The sequence below is a fragment of the Clavelina lepadiformis genome, chromosome 7 (genome assembly GCF_947623445.1).
Source record: "Clavelina lepadiformis chromosome 7, kaClaLepa1.1, whole genome shotgun sequence".
Lineage (NCBI taxonomy): Eukaryota > Metazoa > Chordata > Ascidiacea > Aplousobranchia > Clavelinidae > Clavelina > Clavelina lepadiformis.
The window spans coordinates 16,828,194-16,844,343 of record NC_135246.1 but is presented as its reverse complement, the minus strand read 5'-3'; the positions used below and the strand labels follow the sequence as shown (position 1 = coordinate 16,844,343).

The 16,150-nt window shown below is 35.9% G+C and overlaps 3 protein-coding genes across 3 annotated transcripts; 1 reads left to right on the top strand and 2 right to left on the bottom strand.

The window, feature by feature from the left end:
- Positions 1–1,320: 1,320 nt before the first annotated feature.
- On the top strand, positions 1,321–4,955 carry LOC143464978 (small ribosomal subunit protein eS8-like). Its single transcript, XM_076963067.1, has 3 exons — positions 1,321–1,692; positions 4,245–4,380; positions 4,752–4,955. Exons 1-3 carry the CDS (start codon positions 1,358–1,360, stop codon positions 4,905–4,907), a joined length of 627 nt encoding a protein of 208 aa, XP_076819182.1. The 5' UTR covers positions 1,321–1,357; the 3' UTR covers positions 4,908–4,955.
- An 865-nt stretch (positions 4,956–5,820) lies between these two features.
- Positions 5,821–9,744, bottom strand: LOC143464977 (uncharacterized). Its single transcript, XM_076963066.1, has 10 exons — positions 9,396–9,744; positions 9,173–9,298; positions 8,721–8,771; positions 8,429–8,598; positions 8,082–8,141; positions 7,917–8,003; positions 6,927–7,016; positions 6,753–6,825; positions 6,481–6,655; positions 5,821–6,217 (listed from the first exon to the last, which is right to left on the bottom strand). The coding sequence occupies exons 1-10, from the start codon at positions 9,651–9,653 to the stop codon at positions 5,967–5,969; spliced, it is 1,341 nt and encodes a 446-aa protein (XP_076819181.1). The 5' UTR covers positions 9,654–9,744; the 3' UTR covers positions 5,821–5,966.
- A 2,187-nt stretch (positions 9,745–11,931) lies between these two features.
- Positions 11,932–16,099, bottom strand: LOC143466027 (putative inactive peptidyl-prolyl cis-trans isomerase-like 6). Its single transcript, XM_076964601.1, has 6 exons — positions 15,917–16,099; positions 15,022–15,117; positions 14,635–14,823; positions 13,700–13,910; positions 13,387–13,579; positions 11,932–12,306 (listed from the first exon to the last, which is right to left on the bottom strand). The coding sequence occupies exons 1-6, from the start codon at positions 15,986–15,988 to the stop codon at positions 12,189–12,191; spliced, it is 879 nt and encodes a 292-aa protein (XP_076820716.1). The 5' UTR covers positions 15,989–16,099; the 3' UTR covers positions 11,932–12,188.
- Positions 16,100–16,150: the final 51 nt, after the last annotated feature.

The window sequence follows — 16,150 nt, the reverse complement described above, 5'->3', positions numbered from 1 at the left end:
CATCTTTTGTTAGAAAAGTACTTGTAAACATGAAAGAAATACTGCTTGGCGGTGGAAGTGATACTTTTTTATTCCATTCAATTTCGGCAAAAGCATTTAGCCCATTGCGACAAAAAACTCTTGGTTGCTAGGACTCGAAACCGGTTTGGACCAGGCTAGTGTCTGGTCATAAGTTTGAGCGATTAGTGTTGACTGAGTGACAAAAATATTTTTGTAATTACTCAGACTGGTTAGTGATTAACCTAAACACAGATCAGGATAGTTCGCAAAGACGTAGACTACGCATGTACCAAACATGATTACATGTGACCTTCTTGGTGAAGCTTCAACTGTAATGTTTGGGGCAGTCCTGTAATAATTGTAAATCAATTGACACAGTAGGCTATGTATTAAAATTAACTTCGATTTTCAAAACTTCTGGTGTCTTTTAAGCACTCTTACGTCCACAGGTAGAATGTTTGTATTATACTACGATTTATCATTCTTCTTAATTTTATATTCAACATCTTTCACTTTGGGTCCAGCCTGCCAAAACTCATCATTTTGGTTTTGCTTTCTCCGGTTTAAAAAGGTTGAATATTCTTCGCCTGAAGTAATAGTAATATCGTAAAGTTACCAAAGCAAAGCAGTTAACAAAACTTAAAGTAACCTAACAGTCTGATCTTAAACTACCATGCAGTTACCATCAAATACCGGAAAAGCTTGATACTTTGGTTTGATAAAGTTGTTGCGCATAACATAAATGTTGTTAAAGATAGGCGGTTAGGTTAGGAAAAAGGCAATGCAAAAAGTTGATTTTAGCTATTTTAGCTTTTATTGGAGAATTTGGATTAGGATGTAGATTTATTGTATTATATTGTATTGTTTATTTTTCACCATTAACTGTGCGGAGTGAAAGTTACAATGCTAACCATTGTAGTTATAGCACAGTAAAACACATGCTTACGAAAAATTAATGAGCAGGAAAAGTGGCAAAGCCCAAGGGTTTAAAATATGCAAGATAGCAATAATCGAATTGTGCTATAAGATGATAGGTCAGCTTGGCCACCAAACCCACAAAATATTAGGTTACAAATTAAAATTCATTCCTTTTCATGAAATTATAAATTTAGGTTAAACTTATGTTACTCTGTTATAACATTTAAGTTAGGTTGACTAGAAGCTATGAAAAATAGCTTTGAATGCACAATTTTTTCCGGTGAAATAATGACAACCCTTTTTGATTACATAAATCTGTAAGTATTTGATGTCTATACGGTAAAAAAATTTCGCTGTAGCGAATCCCACTGGATCCCACAATGCTGCTGATCACACGAAGTTCTTTTTCATCCTCTTGACTGTTGGTACTGTAGATAGGATGGGTATTTCTCAAGATTCATGGCATAAGCGTCGTGCTACCGGCGGTAAACGGCCCCAACCTCGTAAGAAGAGGAAGTTTGAATTGGGAAGGCCGGCCGCAAACACCAAAATTGGAGCTAAACGTATTCATCTTGTCCGTACTCGTGGTGGTAACAGAAAATTCCGAGGGCTTCGTCTTGATACCGGCAATTTTTCCTGGGGTTCCGAAGCATGTACAAGAAAAAGTCGTATCATTGATGTGATGTACAATGCCAGCAACAACGAGCTTCTGCGTACCAAGACCCTTGTAAAAAATGCCATTGTTCAGGTTGATAGTGCTCCATTTAGGCAATGGTAAGTGTCACAATACTGCACTAGGCCTATGCCAATATTTGTTTGGATAAAAGTATAAACAACAAAATGTAAAGATAGAAGCATTGTATAACATAATGGTAAAAAAGTAGTTTGGCTAATAACTATGCTACTGGAAGGCGTAGATCAACCGATAGGCCTGACTCGACTGGAATTTAATTTGTGAATTTGGTGGCCATGCTAACGTACCATCTTAAAGCACAATTCTATTATTGCTATCTTGCATGTTTTAATCCCTTGGGCTTTGCCACTTTTTCCTGCTCATTGTTTGAGCATGTTTTTTTTTAACTATAACTACAATGGTTAGCATTGTAACTTTCACTCCGCACAGTTAATGATGGAAAAAACAACACAATACAAAAGTTTGGCAGTTGTCGAAGAGCCACATAGGATAGTTGGCTGTTTTTGGGAAAAATTTCTGCACATCAAGGTTTAAAAAAAGATTAACTGCACAATTCGTATAAAAATAAAGCCTATCAGCGTAAATTTGCTAATTTCAAGGAGAGAATAACCATATTAACATTTAAAGGATTGGTCAGATTTTTCTTAATCAATTGTCTTTAAAATGCATTTAAATAGCCAACTTTCCTATAATCTGCTTGTTGTCATTCATTATAACTTTTTGTTTTTGTGTGAACTATCAGCATCTTTCAAGTGCAAATATCAGGGTATTCAGACTTGACTCTTTGAACAAATACTTTTTTAAATTAAGCGAAAAATAAAAACTTTTAGCATTATGTGAACATAATTTGCTATAAAGGTATTCAAGGCTGTTCTTTCTGTGTATAGTGTGTTATGTTGCATTTGTATTTAATGCCATATTATGGCGATTTTAGCTAAATCTGTTAACATTTTCCTTCTAGAGCAGGAGTTCTTTTTTCGTCTCATTCCTTTTGCATGTTTTTGATAACAAATTTGTCTTCCATAATATAGGCATGGGCTAAACCAGTAATTTTCAACCAGGGTGCTGCGAGCTATTACACATTAGCCCAGGGAATAGCGTGCTGTGTTGTTAAACTTACAAAAAATCGTTTATGGTATGGTACCGTAGTGTAGTTTATTTTGTGTTTTTCAAAACTGTTTTCAATGTAGCTTTTTAATTTCAAGCTTTACACCTAAATTTGATTTCATTCGATGCTGAAGCTCTTAGGTTCAACTGTGGGTGCCGCGAAATCTGTTTGTTGTTTGCAGGGTGCCGAAAGCCAAAAAAGGTTGAACCACTGGGCTAAACACTATCTATTTTTAAAGATTACAGTTGATTGAAGATACCTTCAAAAAGATAAATTTGATAAAATAACACAAACGATTTTGTATACTATAAATAAAACTAATTTTATTATTCGTTCAGCAACTTGACTAACAACAAAAGTTGACGCTTCCGTTTTTGTTATTGAAAGGGAAGTTATTTTTTAAACTAATAAATAATTTGCAACTTTACCCCGAAGATCAGTGTTTCCCAAACTGTATAATATCGCAAATAGTGCCCCCCCTAGACAACGAACAGAGTATCAATAGCCCCGTCGACATAAGTAAAACCAAAGTTATTTTCCATTCATCACAACTTAAAGTCCAACTCTAATGAGACGAATGAGGTTGGTGCTATTTCATCAGCCTCTTGATCTATCTACGTCGTAGATGAATGAAATTCATCATTATTGCCCCAGATTAAGAATTACTGTTCCAGAGTCTATACCAGTTAGTGTATAAGATGAGTATACATCATTAACATCTATATGTCTATCCGATCAATATGAGACAGGATAGACATGAATTCTTAAATAGAAAGTCAGCACTGTTCTATATATACATAGTTTTTAACTTGCACCGAAATAACACAGAATGATAGAGGACTTTAAAATTGAGTCTCGTCATGAAACGTAATTGTATACTTTTATTGAAAACACCCACTTGAGCAGCTTTATAGATATTTTTAATTTGCATTTGCCATAAGTTGGAAAATTGTTTTTATATTGGGCAACTTTAATTCAAAGAAGCAGCTTTTGGTCTAGTGTAGTGGTCGGCAAAATCTGGGCTGTTCCCCAATTTTGGACCGAAGTAAATTATTATCACAGAATTCTACAGAATAACTGTGTAGCGCATGTTTATAGATGTTTTTATTGTTTTCGGAATTGCAGTCGATTATTGCCTGTGCTACCTGACTGTTAAATTGTATCGCTACCAGGCCACTTGATTTTTGAAATTAAGTTGAGCAATAATGGAAAGTATCTGACATAAACATCCAAATTGCCCTGTAGTAATCTTTCACATAAATAACATCAATTTTTACATATTCAGAATGGATCAATAGTTACATATTTTTATCATAAGGGCTGGTCAATTAAATAATAGTTCAACTTATCTATACTAATTAAGACCACTGGTCTAGTGAGTAGGTGTTGCGATTTATTGCGGTCTCACATTATGTGGCATGGTAATTTTAAAGTAGTTTGTGGAAACTTGGTGTGAAACTGCTAGTCCAGACGCCCTGTTCATACAATCTGGTTTTACTTTTACTTATCATGACAAAATTTTAGGTATGAAGCACATTACACCCAACCACTCGGAAGAAGGAAGTCCTCCAAGTTGTCTGAAGCTGAGGAGGAGATTCTAAACAAGAAAAGATCATCCAAAACTCAAAAGAAGTATGAAGAGAGGAAGACATTACCGAGGGTATGGCTAGTTGTGAGATAACATCCTTTTGCATTCCTATAAAATGAACTTACTAAGCTGAGTAATCTGCTGCAGCTGACCAGTTGTTGTAACATTACTATACCTAACTTGAGACTAACAAATGATAAAATACTTCAAATGGGTTTCCCAAAACATCATCAGGTTTTTCGCAAATTTTGCCAAGTAAATAATGTTTTTAAGGGAAGTAGTTACGTGGAAAAATCATCATGAACAACTAAATTTTCCGAGCATTTTTGGCAGAGAGTTAACCCTCACTGTTTGTATGTAAACTCCTGTAATAGTACAAGAGACAGAATGGAATTTCGGTTTGGGCAATGGGTAAAACGATTAATACGAACGGTTGTGTGCAGGTTCTTCCAGCACTTGAAGATCAGTTCACTCAGGGCCGTATCTTGGCCTGCATCTCTTCCCGACCTGGGCAATCTGGTCGTTGTGATGGCTACATTCTCGAAGGCAAGGAGCTCGAGTTCTATCAAAAGAAGATAAGAGCAAGAAAGGGAAAATAAGCACAAACTTATCTTGGCGCGGAATCAATAAAATAGTGCTTAAGCCTTTGTGTCTTTGTCAAAGTATCTTAAGAGAACAGGGTTTTCACTGATTGGGTTAAAAATATTGCTTTGTGGTCCAGGAAATACAGACATTGTAAAATTTGGTTGCGGTGATAAAGATAAAACCGCTTGGGTCAAGGGTTGCACAGGTACAGTTTGTTCAAGAATAGCTTATTTCAAAGCTTGAAAGTTGAGTTCTAATGATTTAAGTAACTTGGCATGATTCGTTCTGATTCATGAAGACTAACACTTGGTTTGTGATATGGAATCAAAATTTACTGCGTTTGCCAATCAAAAAATTTTCTGCAATAATAAGACGTAACTGGATATAGAGAGGATCTTGCTTTCTAGAATATGCACTCGTCCCTGGGGTATATACATGTTTGGTATACTCATGCATGTAAAGGTGAGCTTAAACCAGTTTTCTTCCTCTATGAGCATAGCCTGATTTCTCAAGAATATATACGCTGTGCTTAATAAGCCAACCATAATTATTAACACGTGCACGAATAAGTAGAGTGTTATTATTACACATATATCTGGTGGACGTTTATCGTTAGGCCTACATCTTTTTGATCATAATTTTTAAGTTGTTGCATTGCTTTCTTTCCTTATTCATCCTTACCTTTTTACATATAATGAACTTGCGCCGCAGATTGCTAAGCATAACCCTATTTCTGTTTCCAAATTTCATATGTATTATGCCGAAATATACAGTATGCTCACTATCTTAAGGGTTTAAAAGGCTATCTACAGATTGTCGTTAAAGTTTAAAAAACAGGTTTCTGAAAAAAACGTGCAAATCATCAGGATTGTCATAAAGTTAATGTCTATTCTGGGGACTATCCTGCACAGGACTGGAGAAAGGATGAAAACCACGATAGATTTATTCAGTGAGCAGAAGCATGAATTTAGCAAGTGGTGACGATCAAAGCTGCTGGAAAACTGTTAACACAAGTGTCAGTTTTATGAGGCCATCAAAGATCTTATGCCAAATCAGTTCAGTCTGATAACAGATCAAGATGCGGTCTGCTCAATTAGACCAAGCCTTTTCAAAGTGCTTTCTTTTTCCAAAAAGTAATCCCGGAACCACTCAATATGTTCATGTTTTTCTTTAACGGAATAGTAAGGGTTCAATGACAACACTGTTATGACAGCATTCATGAACTGTCGAATTGGACCAGTGCTAGGGCACCAGTTGCCTTCATTCAGCTTATCTTCCAGGAACACATGTTCATAAAATGGTGTATTTGCTTCTTCTTCTAATCCTGGTTTTATGAATAATAAAAAGTTGAATAAATTAATTATCAACGATGCTTTGGAAAATTGAAAACAACAACGATTTTTACCGTATTTATTCATGTGTAAGTCGCAGTTTTTATTACAAAAAGAATACGACTTATGAGGGTTATAATATTGAATATTGTGCTATTGCGAATATAAGTTATAAGTTCATTTTGAGCCGGAATTTACGGGTGCAACTTATACATGAATAAATATAGAAAGTAAAAAATAATCCTATGCTACAAACCTTGTTCATTATTAACGGGAAAATTCCATAATTTTCCTTCCTTTGTCCACGCAATCATTTCATCATAAGCAGTTCCTGGAAGTTTTTCAAAGGGTTTTCTGTCAAAATTTTCCTGAAATTCGTTCTCATAGAATGTATACCAATCACAGGCACTCCAGTTCTTAGAATCAGTATCCTAAAAGAAAATTGTGAAAATAAAGAGCACTACTTCATAACAGCATAATATAGTATTATATAAACAACACCAAATACACAGATTATCCAACACGCACTGGCACTTCAGGTTCATCGTAGGGGTCGTCCCTGGAGAATATTCCCAGCCTTCCAGCAGATTCCAAATTCAGGCTAAAATTGAAAACAACAGAAATAGATGCGATGTCCATTACTCAGATATGTAATTCAATATAACCTACATGACAAGATTGCTAAAATCCAGATAACCTTACCTTAAATCTTCATACACATGCGTTCGCTGAAATCTTTTTTCTTGATTAACTTGTCTTGAATACTCGTCTGTGGTTCCTGGTTTCTGTTTTCTTAAAAGAATACATAGGCTTTCAAAAACCACCCTGTACTAATAACCTGTAATGGTTAGAGTAGCGGCATCAAACTCATTCAGTTAAGGGCCCACATACAAACCATTTCACATCAATAGAACTGGACCATTGGACTCCAACTACTGTGGCAAATTATTAGGCATATCTATAACTTGAGTTTATAGATGCGGTTGCATAACTTAATTAAGCAGTTAGGGCATATAAGAATCCAGGACAAAATAGACAATGATGCAAATCATGGCATACTTGTTCATAGGTAAAAGTTCAAATAATGTTGGATACAAAACAGATTTCCCATTGTGCAATACTGAAATGAGATGTTTCCAACAAAGTGGGACGTAACTTGCTAACTAGTTTAGAGAAGTAGGCTTCTGAGACGAATAGTAAGACTACAATTAACAATTTATATGTGGGTTAAGTTGATAAGTTATTTGCATAAATACATTTATCTTTTTTTATAACTATATTTGACAATAGCTGAACATTTGTTACAAGGCAGTGTTTCGATAGCTCTCGGTTAGCACCGACTAAAATAACACAACCAAAATAGTAGTTACTAGCAACAACATTGTAGGTTTTTAAATTATGTATCATAATATTTACTTGAATTATAAATAAAGATAAATAAATCTTTATTTATACAATATAACTCTGTATATTGTATTACTGTACTCAATATTACAAATTGAAATCTTGGTTGTGATGGTTTTAGCTTGTGGGCCATATGTTGGACATCTCTGGGTTGGAATACACGTCTACATTCTTTAATGTTTCTTTATTTTAACATGCAGATATACCACTTTAAATGGACAAGTAAACTTACTACATTTCTGGAAATGTTAAAATTAGATCACAACCATACATGGTTACCATGGTTACCTTGCTTCTTCATAAACTTGAGTTCGTTGAAATATTTTTCTTTGAACAACTTCTTCCATACCCTGCTTCGCTTTCGGTTTTTGTTTTCTACAAACATTTTGGAAAATGCCGAGAGCTATTTTTCGTTAACATCTGTAAAGGTCAGAACATCACATGACTACATACTTCAACTGTTCTTCCAACTTTAGAAAGGACTTGGCCTTGACTGGTTTGAACATTTCCCCTCTGAACAAAATATAATTATATATAATCATAAAAATGATATTCACTGATATTTACACAAACTTTTAATACCACGCTAAAACCTAAAGCTCCCATTTCCTATGCAGTTTTTATACGTGTCACATCTTGTGTTTGCATCTAATGATTAATTTTCATCACAAAATAAAAATAAGTTTCAAGTAAAATAAGAACAAAATTCATATATTTCATCAACTTAAAAAGTCAGCAACAGTGGGCTGCTGGGTGCTCCGGCAGCACTGCACCCTTGGGGTGATAAGTTAAAAATATACTTGTGTTTCATTCCAATTGCTGCCTTCACTTGGTCCAGTTCAACTTCAAAACTTCGAGGTCGAGGTCTTCTGCCAGCTTGCATGCTTGACATTTTGTCAGACAATTCTTGTTTCATTTTTTTCCTTTCTTTTACTTGATTAACTTTGGGGTGAAATTCCAAGCCAATATCCTGTTTGAGATAATTATTTCATTTACAGTTTGCAGATATTTTAGCAAGGAAGTAGTTTTAAGACCGGGCAAACAATATTAATAAAAGTGAAACAAAAAATATATTATAACAAAACATCATACCTCCAACAAAGTTGCCAAGTTTTGTTTGCTAGGCCTGGGACTAGTCGCTTTCTAAAATGATACAGATACATACAAACATACACAACAATAACATATACGTATAGAAAATCATTTTATACCAGATTGGAACAGTTAGAATTTGCGCAGAAAATTTGCTTTCAAGAATACACTTTGCATTAATTGCCAGATTTGTTCACGGATAATATGGTTTGTTTTATATTATTGTTTGCCTGATTGGTTCACAGATTTAGAGACTGGGCATGTCCACTAACTGTTGTGTCGTGATTTTCACTCTACTTCCAGTTAAACTTCACTCATGCTGTGTTGGAATCAATTGTCTTTTGAGGAAAAGCTCAAAAGTTGCGTAAAATGCGTGTTAAATACAAAACTTTCCAAGCTAGCAAACTTCAAACTTTCCAGTCAGGATCCTGCATACCAATTCAAAACTTTACCGGTGATTTCCGAGTTGGTGTAGCTTTGTTAGTGGAAACACTTCTTTTATGGCCATCTTGCAAATCAGGAGTGTCAAAATTAGCGTTTTCATTTTCATTGTGAACCTTTTCCGATTTTAGTTGACGCTGTTAAGGTCATTCAAGTCATTTATTTTAACTATTAAGCCGACCATAAGCAGTCAAGCATGGAAATGTAGTATTATAATGTAGTTAAAAGCCGAACCTGAGCACCAATTTTACTGCAATTTTTATTGCTATCATCATCACTTTCGTTTTTTGTACATCGACAGTTGCTGGTATGGATTGAATTTCTAACCAACTGTGCAGAATTCAAGACCGCTGGAAACGTTTTAAAATAGCAATGTAAAAATCTTCTTTGTTGAAAGAGCTTTCTAGAAAACCCATGATCATCGAATGTTCGTCGCCAAACCGTAGAGATCCTTTGAAAACTTCTCGTCGTACTTCTAAATACCTTAAGCATCACTTTGCGTTAACAACTTAAATAAGTCGCAATCAACTTGCACGAAAAAATCTGTGACGAAAACGTTCCAACTTGAAACTTCTAATTTGCAACTAGAAATGTCTAAACGTCTTAGGGAGATACCCAAACGCCATATGATTTTTTTCAATGTGGTTTCAGTTACATTGGCCCTGAGCTTTTAGATTACTTCTGCTAATTATTGCAATTCCTGCTTCGATCTGCGAGGCAAGCTAAATTTGAGCCGCAGTGGTAAGTGCCGTGTTATGGTAGATTGGTAGACATACTTAAATATTTTCTTTGAGTCATGTTATTTTTTAAAATTTGATAGCTTTTTCCTTATGGATTCTTCATGAATTCATGATGCATTATTTCGTTTTTTGTCTGAATTAAATTTTCAAAACTTTCAAAACTTTGCATTTAAATCACAGGTCCAATCTGAATTGGTTTTTAATACGCCGCTGAATTTACTGCTAGTAACGTATCATTCTTTATAACTTAGATGTGCCATGCAGGTCAGATCAGGGTTTTGGACTACTTTGGCTTGACTTGATGATATGGTATAAGGCAGGGGTGGGCAACATACGGCCCGCAGACAGTTCAGCAGTTCAGTTTAGCAGTTCAGTTTTGACTTCAGCAGCTAATGAAGTACATTATTCGTTAATAAATTCATTAAATACTGTTTTTGGTCTCTATGCTTAAAACTTAAAGTTTAGGCCTACATTAAATACGATTTATTCCTTGCATAGGTGGATAAATACACGATTAATGTATCGATTCAGGAATCCGGGTACTTTATTTTCTCATATCAGGCCTGCCGACCGAAAAAGGGAGGGAGCATTCCGCATTACCACGGTATAAAACCACAGGATTTAGAACGCATTATTTCAAGGCCGCATTATTGCATCACCGCAATATTGAAGGCCAGCCACACGATGTTGCGAACCATACTCGTGGATAACTGCCCCCCAGAGTTTTTAAATGCACTCCCTCGGCAGTTTGTCTTTACGATTTAGCGGCACTCACAACGCTATGTTGTGATATGACTAGCCTATACAGAAAACACAAAAAACAATAGCTCTCAGTTCTATCAATATTTTTTAAAAGAAAGACAGCCGAAGATAATATATTGAAAAGAAAGGTGCGAACAATGATAGCCTAAATATGTCGCCAAGTAACAATTGTGGCGGTGTAGCTGTTGACACTTTTACGTTCTGCTGTAATTCACCGGCACTTGGGAACGTTTCAGATTGTCCCACCTAATCTCATCAATCCATAGTAACCTAAATCTTCTTTTTAATGTAAATCTAACTTCAATTAAACTTTAATCAGCTTAAATCGACTTTTCGCATACTGATTCTCCAAACCTAACCGCCTTATCTTTAACAACAAGCTTCTTGTCGACTGTAGGCTACTTACAGTGAAACAATAATCACTTCGTATTTTTTGGCTGTAGCTAGGCTTACCATACGTCCCGTTTTAGCCGGGACAGTCCCCCTTTTTAACGCCTTGTCCCGGCGTCCCGATCGGTCGGCCAAACATCCCGGTTTGGCATTCAGTCAGCCAGCATAGGCATACCGCATAGAAGCCATACACGATCACTATTGTTTTTGCTATGTAGCGTACCGGTACTTCTTGAAGAAGAATTCGTGATCTTGTTTGTTATTTATTTTATTGTATTCGATAAAAAAGTTATTGTGACGTCATTGTTAGCGGATAATTGGTACAGCTTGTTACTTTGGCTAGTGGTTTCCTTGTTAGCTAGTTAAGCCGTTACGTTAGGAGAATAGACACACAAAAACTTAATTTTAGCTATTTGGGATTTAATTGCAGTTAAATTAGCATTAAAAGGTAGATTTAGGTAATTTGGTTACTACATTGTAACATTCAAGTTAGCCTAGTTAGGTTAAAAAGAACCATTAAAATGACGTTTTGAACGCATGATTTTTCCGTTGAAATAGAGGCAGCCATCTTTGTATCGTTAACGTCAATTCCTTCCTATTTTTCGAATTGAAACCGATATTTAGAGAACTAACACTTGAACTTTCGATGACAATATGGTCATTGAAGACAGCTAGGCTGGGTTTAAATGTAGGCCTACGTAATAGCCTAATTCCGAAAAATGTCAAGTTAAAAAATCACAGCTAAGGGGTTTAGGTTGTTTGAAAGCGTCCCGCTTTGAAGCCACAAAATTATGGTAAGCCTAGCTGTAGCCTATCTGTGATTTGAAAGGAAATAAAATTTCGCTTTGCAATTATCATCGCTTTAACGACAGCAAAGCCATAAAAACGATTTAACAAAAGTCACAACTAAAATGATAAACACTGTTCAGCAAAAAACTTCACAGTGTAGGGCCGCCTACATTGAGAAAGAACCAGGCACTACCTTGAGTGCCACATGCTCTAATGATAAATAACTGTATTATCAAAGCAATCAGCGATCAACTGTGGGTAGCAACTAAACACCAAGCAGTTTACTGTAAAACGAATATATTTTAATATCTATAACGAAAACGGTGCAAAAACTGTGTAGCGTCTTTCAAACCCCAGGTATGTATTTTCCACAAGATGAAATCCTGCAATTTAACTTAGGTCTTTCGTTGAACGTCGGCAGATTTTCCAGATGCTTTAACACCTCATTTCCTTCAATAAGAGTGCTGAAACATGACGTCAAATAAAATCAATGGAGAATTTATTTTAAAACATCAAGTGGTCCTTATTCGAACAAGTAGTTTACCTTAGTTCACGTTGTGTTGGTGGTTTAACTGGCTTAAATCAACGGTTCCCAAGCCTATTTGCGGCCCGCACCCTTTGCAGAAGGAAAAACCGTTTTCGCACTCCTTGTATCATGTACTAACAGTTTTAGATGCATGCTTTTTATAAATATTGGTCTGTATATAAGTCGTCTAGTCACATTTGCACCCAAAGTGTGAAAAGTTTTGCGAATTTTGACGAAATTTATTTGTATAACCGTGTAGCGTATAAACGCCATAGCGCCTTTGTTATTGTTACAGGAATTCATCAAACCAGCCCTTTTTACTCAGTATTCCGCCAATACTGATTTTAAGAACGAAAGAAACGTCACATACATAGACAAAGAAGCGGCACTCTAAAATACGATGTCAAGAATAACGCAAATCTATATTTGTCACAGACCGTATTTAAAAAACACAAACAATACATTCAGACAACTGACAAGCAGCTCGATGTGTTAAGCAGGAATAAGCGGCCGACGTGGTGATGGTATAGACAACGAGAGTTTAGGTGAAGAATTATATGCATTTTATTACATTACAGTGGTTGCACATTATTAAAAAAAGCAGGCACAAGAATGCAGCAACCACAATTTACACCTAAACTTTAAGGTATTGTAAATTCAATTACAAGTTAGCAAAGAAGTTTTCGCTCGCACAAATCCCTTTTTACACCCCATGGAAGTGCGGGCGGCCCCATTTGAAAACCACTGGTTTAAATGGAACTACTTTATCCAAATGCATCCATTTAATTCAAGTACACTACTTGAATAACGCAACATACACGCAATACTCCAAACAAGAAAATTAACTTGTACTACACAGTGATGCAGGCAATGAGCTGTATCTTAATACCCACAATGCATTGCAGGTTATTAACAACAGTCTTAATATCGGTGTGTAGACTTGAGTGAATGTTTAGACTTATATCACCAATATTGACTTATAATACTAGTTTGGGAAACAAACAATTCGTTGTCTTACCCAAATGCAACGTACTGGCAATCCATCCAAGATGTAGGTTGTAGCGTGACGTAGAACTGAGACGCGTTGGTATGGCGACCTTTGTTTGCCATTCCCAGTATGCCTCTGGTGCTGTGAGAAATTGCAAAGTTTTCATCTTCAAAAGTTTCACCAAAAATTGACTCGCCATTATCACCTCGACCATGTAATATATCTGAAACAAAAATAAATAATAAAAATTTATAGTAGCTTAGTTAGTGCTGGTGTAACAGTAAGTGCATGCTTGAAAACTGTTACTGAAACAATCGCACCAATTTTAATCTTGAATTCTTACCACCACCCTGGATCCATCCGTTTGGAACCACTCGATGAATCGGAGTGTTTAGGTAATGTAACTGCAAACCACTTGGAAGACTTCCCTTTTCACCAGTGCACAGTGCTTTAAAATTTTCGCACGTTTTTGGGCACATATCAGAGAAAAGTTCAAATAGTAACCTGCCTTGCCGTTGGCCATCAGTTGATATATCCATGTATACAAATTTATGCTGTATTTTATGAATTACAATTTTATAAAAAGAAAAACAATAACAAATTCTAGAGAAGCCCCACAGCCAGTGAAAGGAAAATTTTGTGTTAGTATATTCTCATAAATATCTATATCAGGGGCGGGCAACTTCTTCGGTCGGCGGGCCTGATATGAGAAAATGAAGTACTTGGCGGGCCGGATTCCTGAATAGATTGGAACGCAGCTTTGTCTTATTAATGTTCATGGTCGAAAATGTTTGCTCATAAATGTATGTAGACCCGAACAGAACAAGTAGATTTATGGCCATCTTTCTCAGGTTGGCAAACTTGGACTTATTCAGTGACGCAATACAGGGATTGCGGCAGAATGTGGCCGCAGGCCACATTATCATGTAAGACCGGAAACTGTCTGCGGGCCGCTCAAAATCCCGTCACGGGCCGGATCCGGCCCGCGGGCCGTATGTTGCCCACCCCTGATCTATATGTTGGCAAGCTTATATAACATTTGATATTTCGTGCTTAATAAAAAAATATTGCACACACAACTCTTTGAATTTAATCTCTATCTAAAGAAGCTATTTTACATAGTAATCCCAATACATGGAAAAGCACTACACCTGGCTTAGAGAGATATTTGAAAACTATATCAATTATGTGAAAAAGGCTATCAGCATGGAAGGAAACAATATCATGCAAAACAATAAAGTTTTAAAGAAAATTCTATGTTAACAAAATAAAAGGAACCTTGCTTTCGGTGAAATATTCTTTGTACGCTTCCTCGGCTATTGCTGAATACAAAGGAGCAGGTCGAAAATCTTCATATCCGTGCTCATCCTGAGCCCATTGTAGAAGCTCCTTGTGATTTCCAATAAGGTTCCCATTAACAAAGCAAATGACAGGTTCGGAAAAGGACCACATGTCACCTTTCAGTTCCTGAGGGAAAATGATAATAGACAGAATGTGGATTTTCTGAACTCTATACGTCTAACATACCAACTGCGCAGGTGCCCAAAAACTAATTTATTGACATACAGAATTAAGGTTGCGATAAGATTTAAGCACAGATGAAATTAGGTTAACCAGTTAGAAAGCATCATTTGGGTTTTAGTTATATTTACACCATTTACCCACAATTTTCTTGCTCTCCAAAAATCGATCCCATTCACATTCTAACATAAACTTTATGACTGGTTGCACAAACTTGCTTTCATGTGTCAAGGTAAGATCCTGCAATGTTAACGTTTGCAATATAAAATTATAATTATAAAAAACTGATCGGCATTGGTCTACAGTAAAGACAAAGTCATTGTCTAAAATAGTTGTTTTAATTAATTTAATTAGTTAATAGTTAATTAATTTTAATATAATTATTTTAAGTATAAACACTATGAGTACTTTGATTGATTTCTACTTGTGCTTCATTAGGCTATATAATATCTTCTAAATGTTGCTTATAACTTTCTGGTTGATGTTAAAAGACAAAGGTTCAACCGCATTAACCCATACAGAAATGTTTGTGGGTCCAGTGCAGAAGTGCACAACCAAATGACGTCACAATTTGAGTAGCTGGGGCCTAGTATACAAATGCACCATGTAATTGTTCATTTCATTTGGTTACACTTCTGTACTACACCCAAGTTTGCTGTGAGTGGCTGATTTATCTGAATCCCATTTGCTGCCATATTTGCACCAATGACATTTACATCTTGAAACGCAGCTAAATATTATCTACTTGGCCTATATAGCTTTAACTTTAAAATGAGCCGCGTCCGCACATTTTTGTCCATCAAATTTTAGGAAAAAACTTACATAGGCAACCTTTCACTTTACAAACATAAACTTTGTAGTCCAAGTTTAAACTAAGTCTGTGTATACAGTTATGCAAGCTTACAATAAAAATAGACAATTTGTCGTCGTTCACATAAGTAAACAAATATACAGTTATTAAGTGGAAAGCAATTAGCCTACAGTAGTTTACATCTTTCTGCATCGGCAGCAAGCAGAAAACAAAGGTAAGTTTACTTACCTCGGCACAACATCGGGCGATGTGGAAACATTCATTTTGTAATAACCCATAAACTTCAATTAGGGTGGTCATGAGTACCGTACTATTTTAAACTTCTAAAATAATAAAGGTAAATTACAGGACTAACTTAACTTAGGCGACAAACTGTAGGCCTACTTGCAGGTTTTAGCATGTAAGCTTGCTTCAAAGAATAATTCGCTTGTCGTCATGGAGACTTTACACCACAAGTGGTCA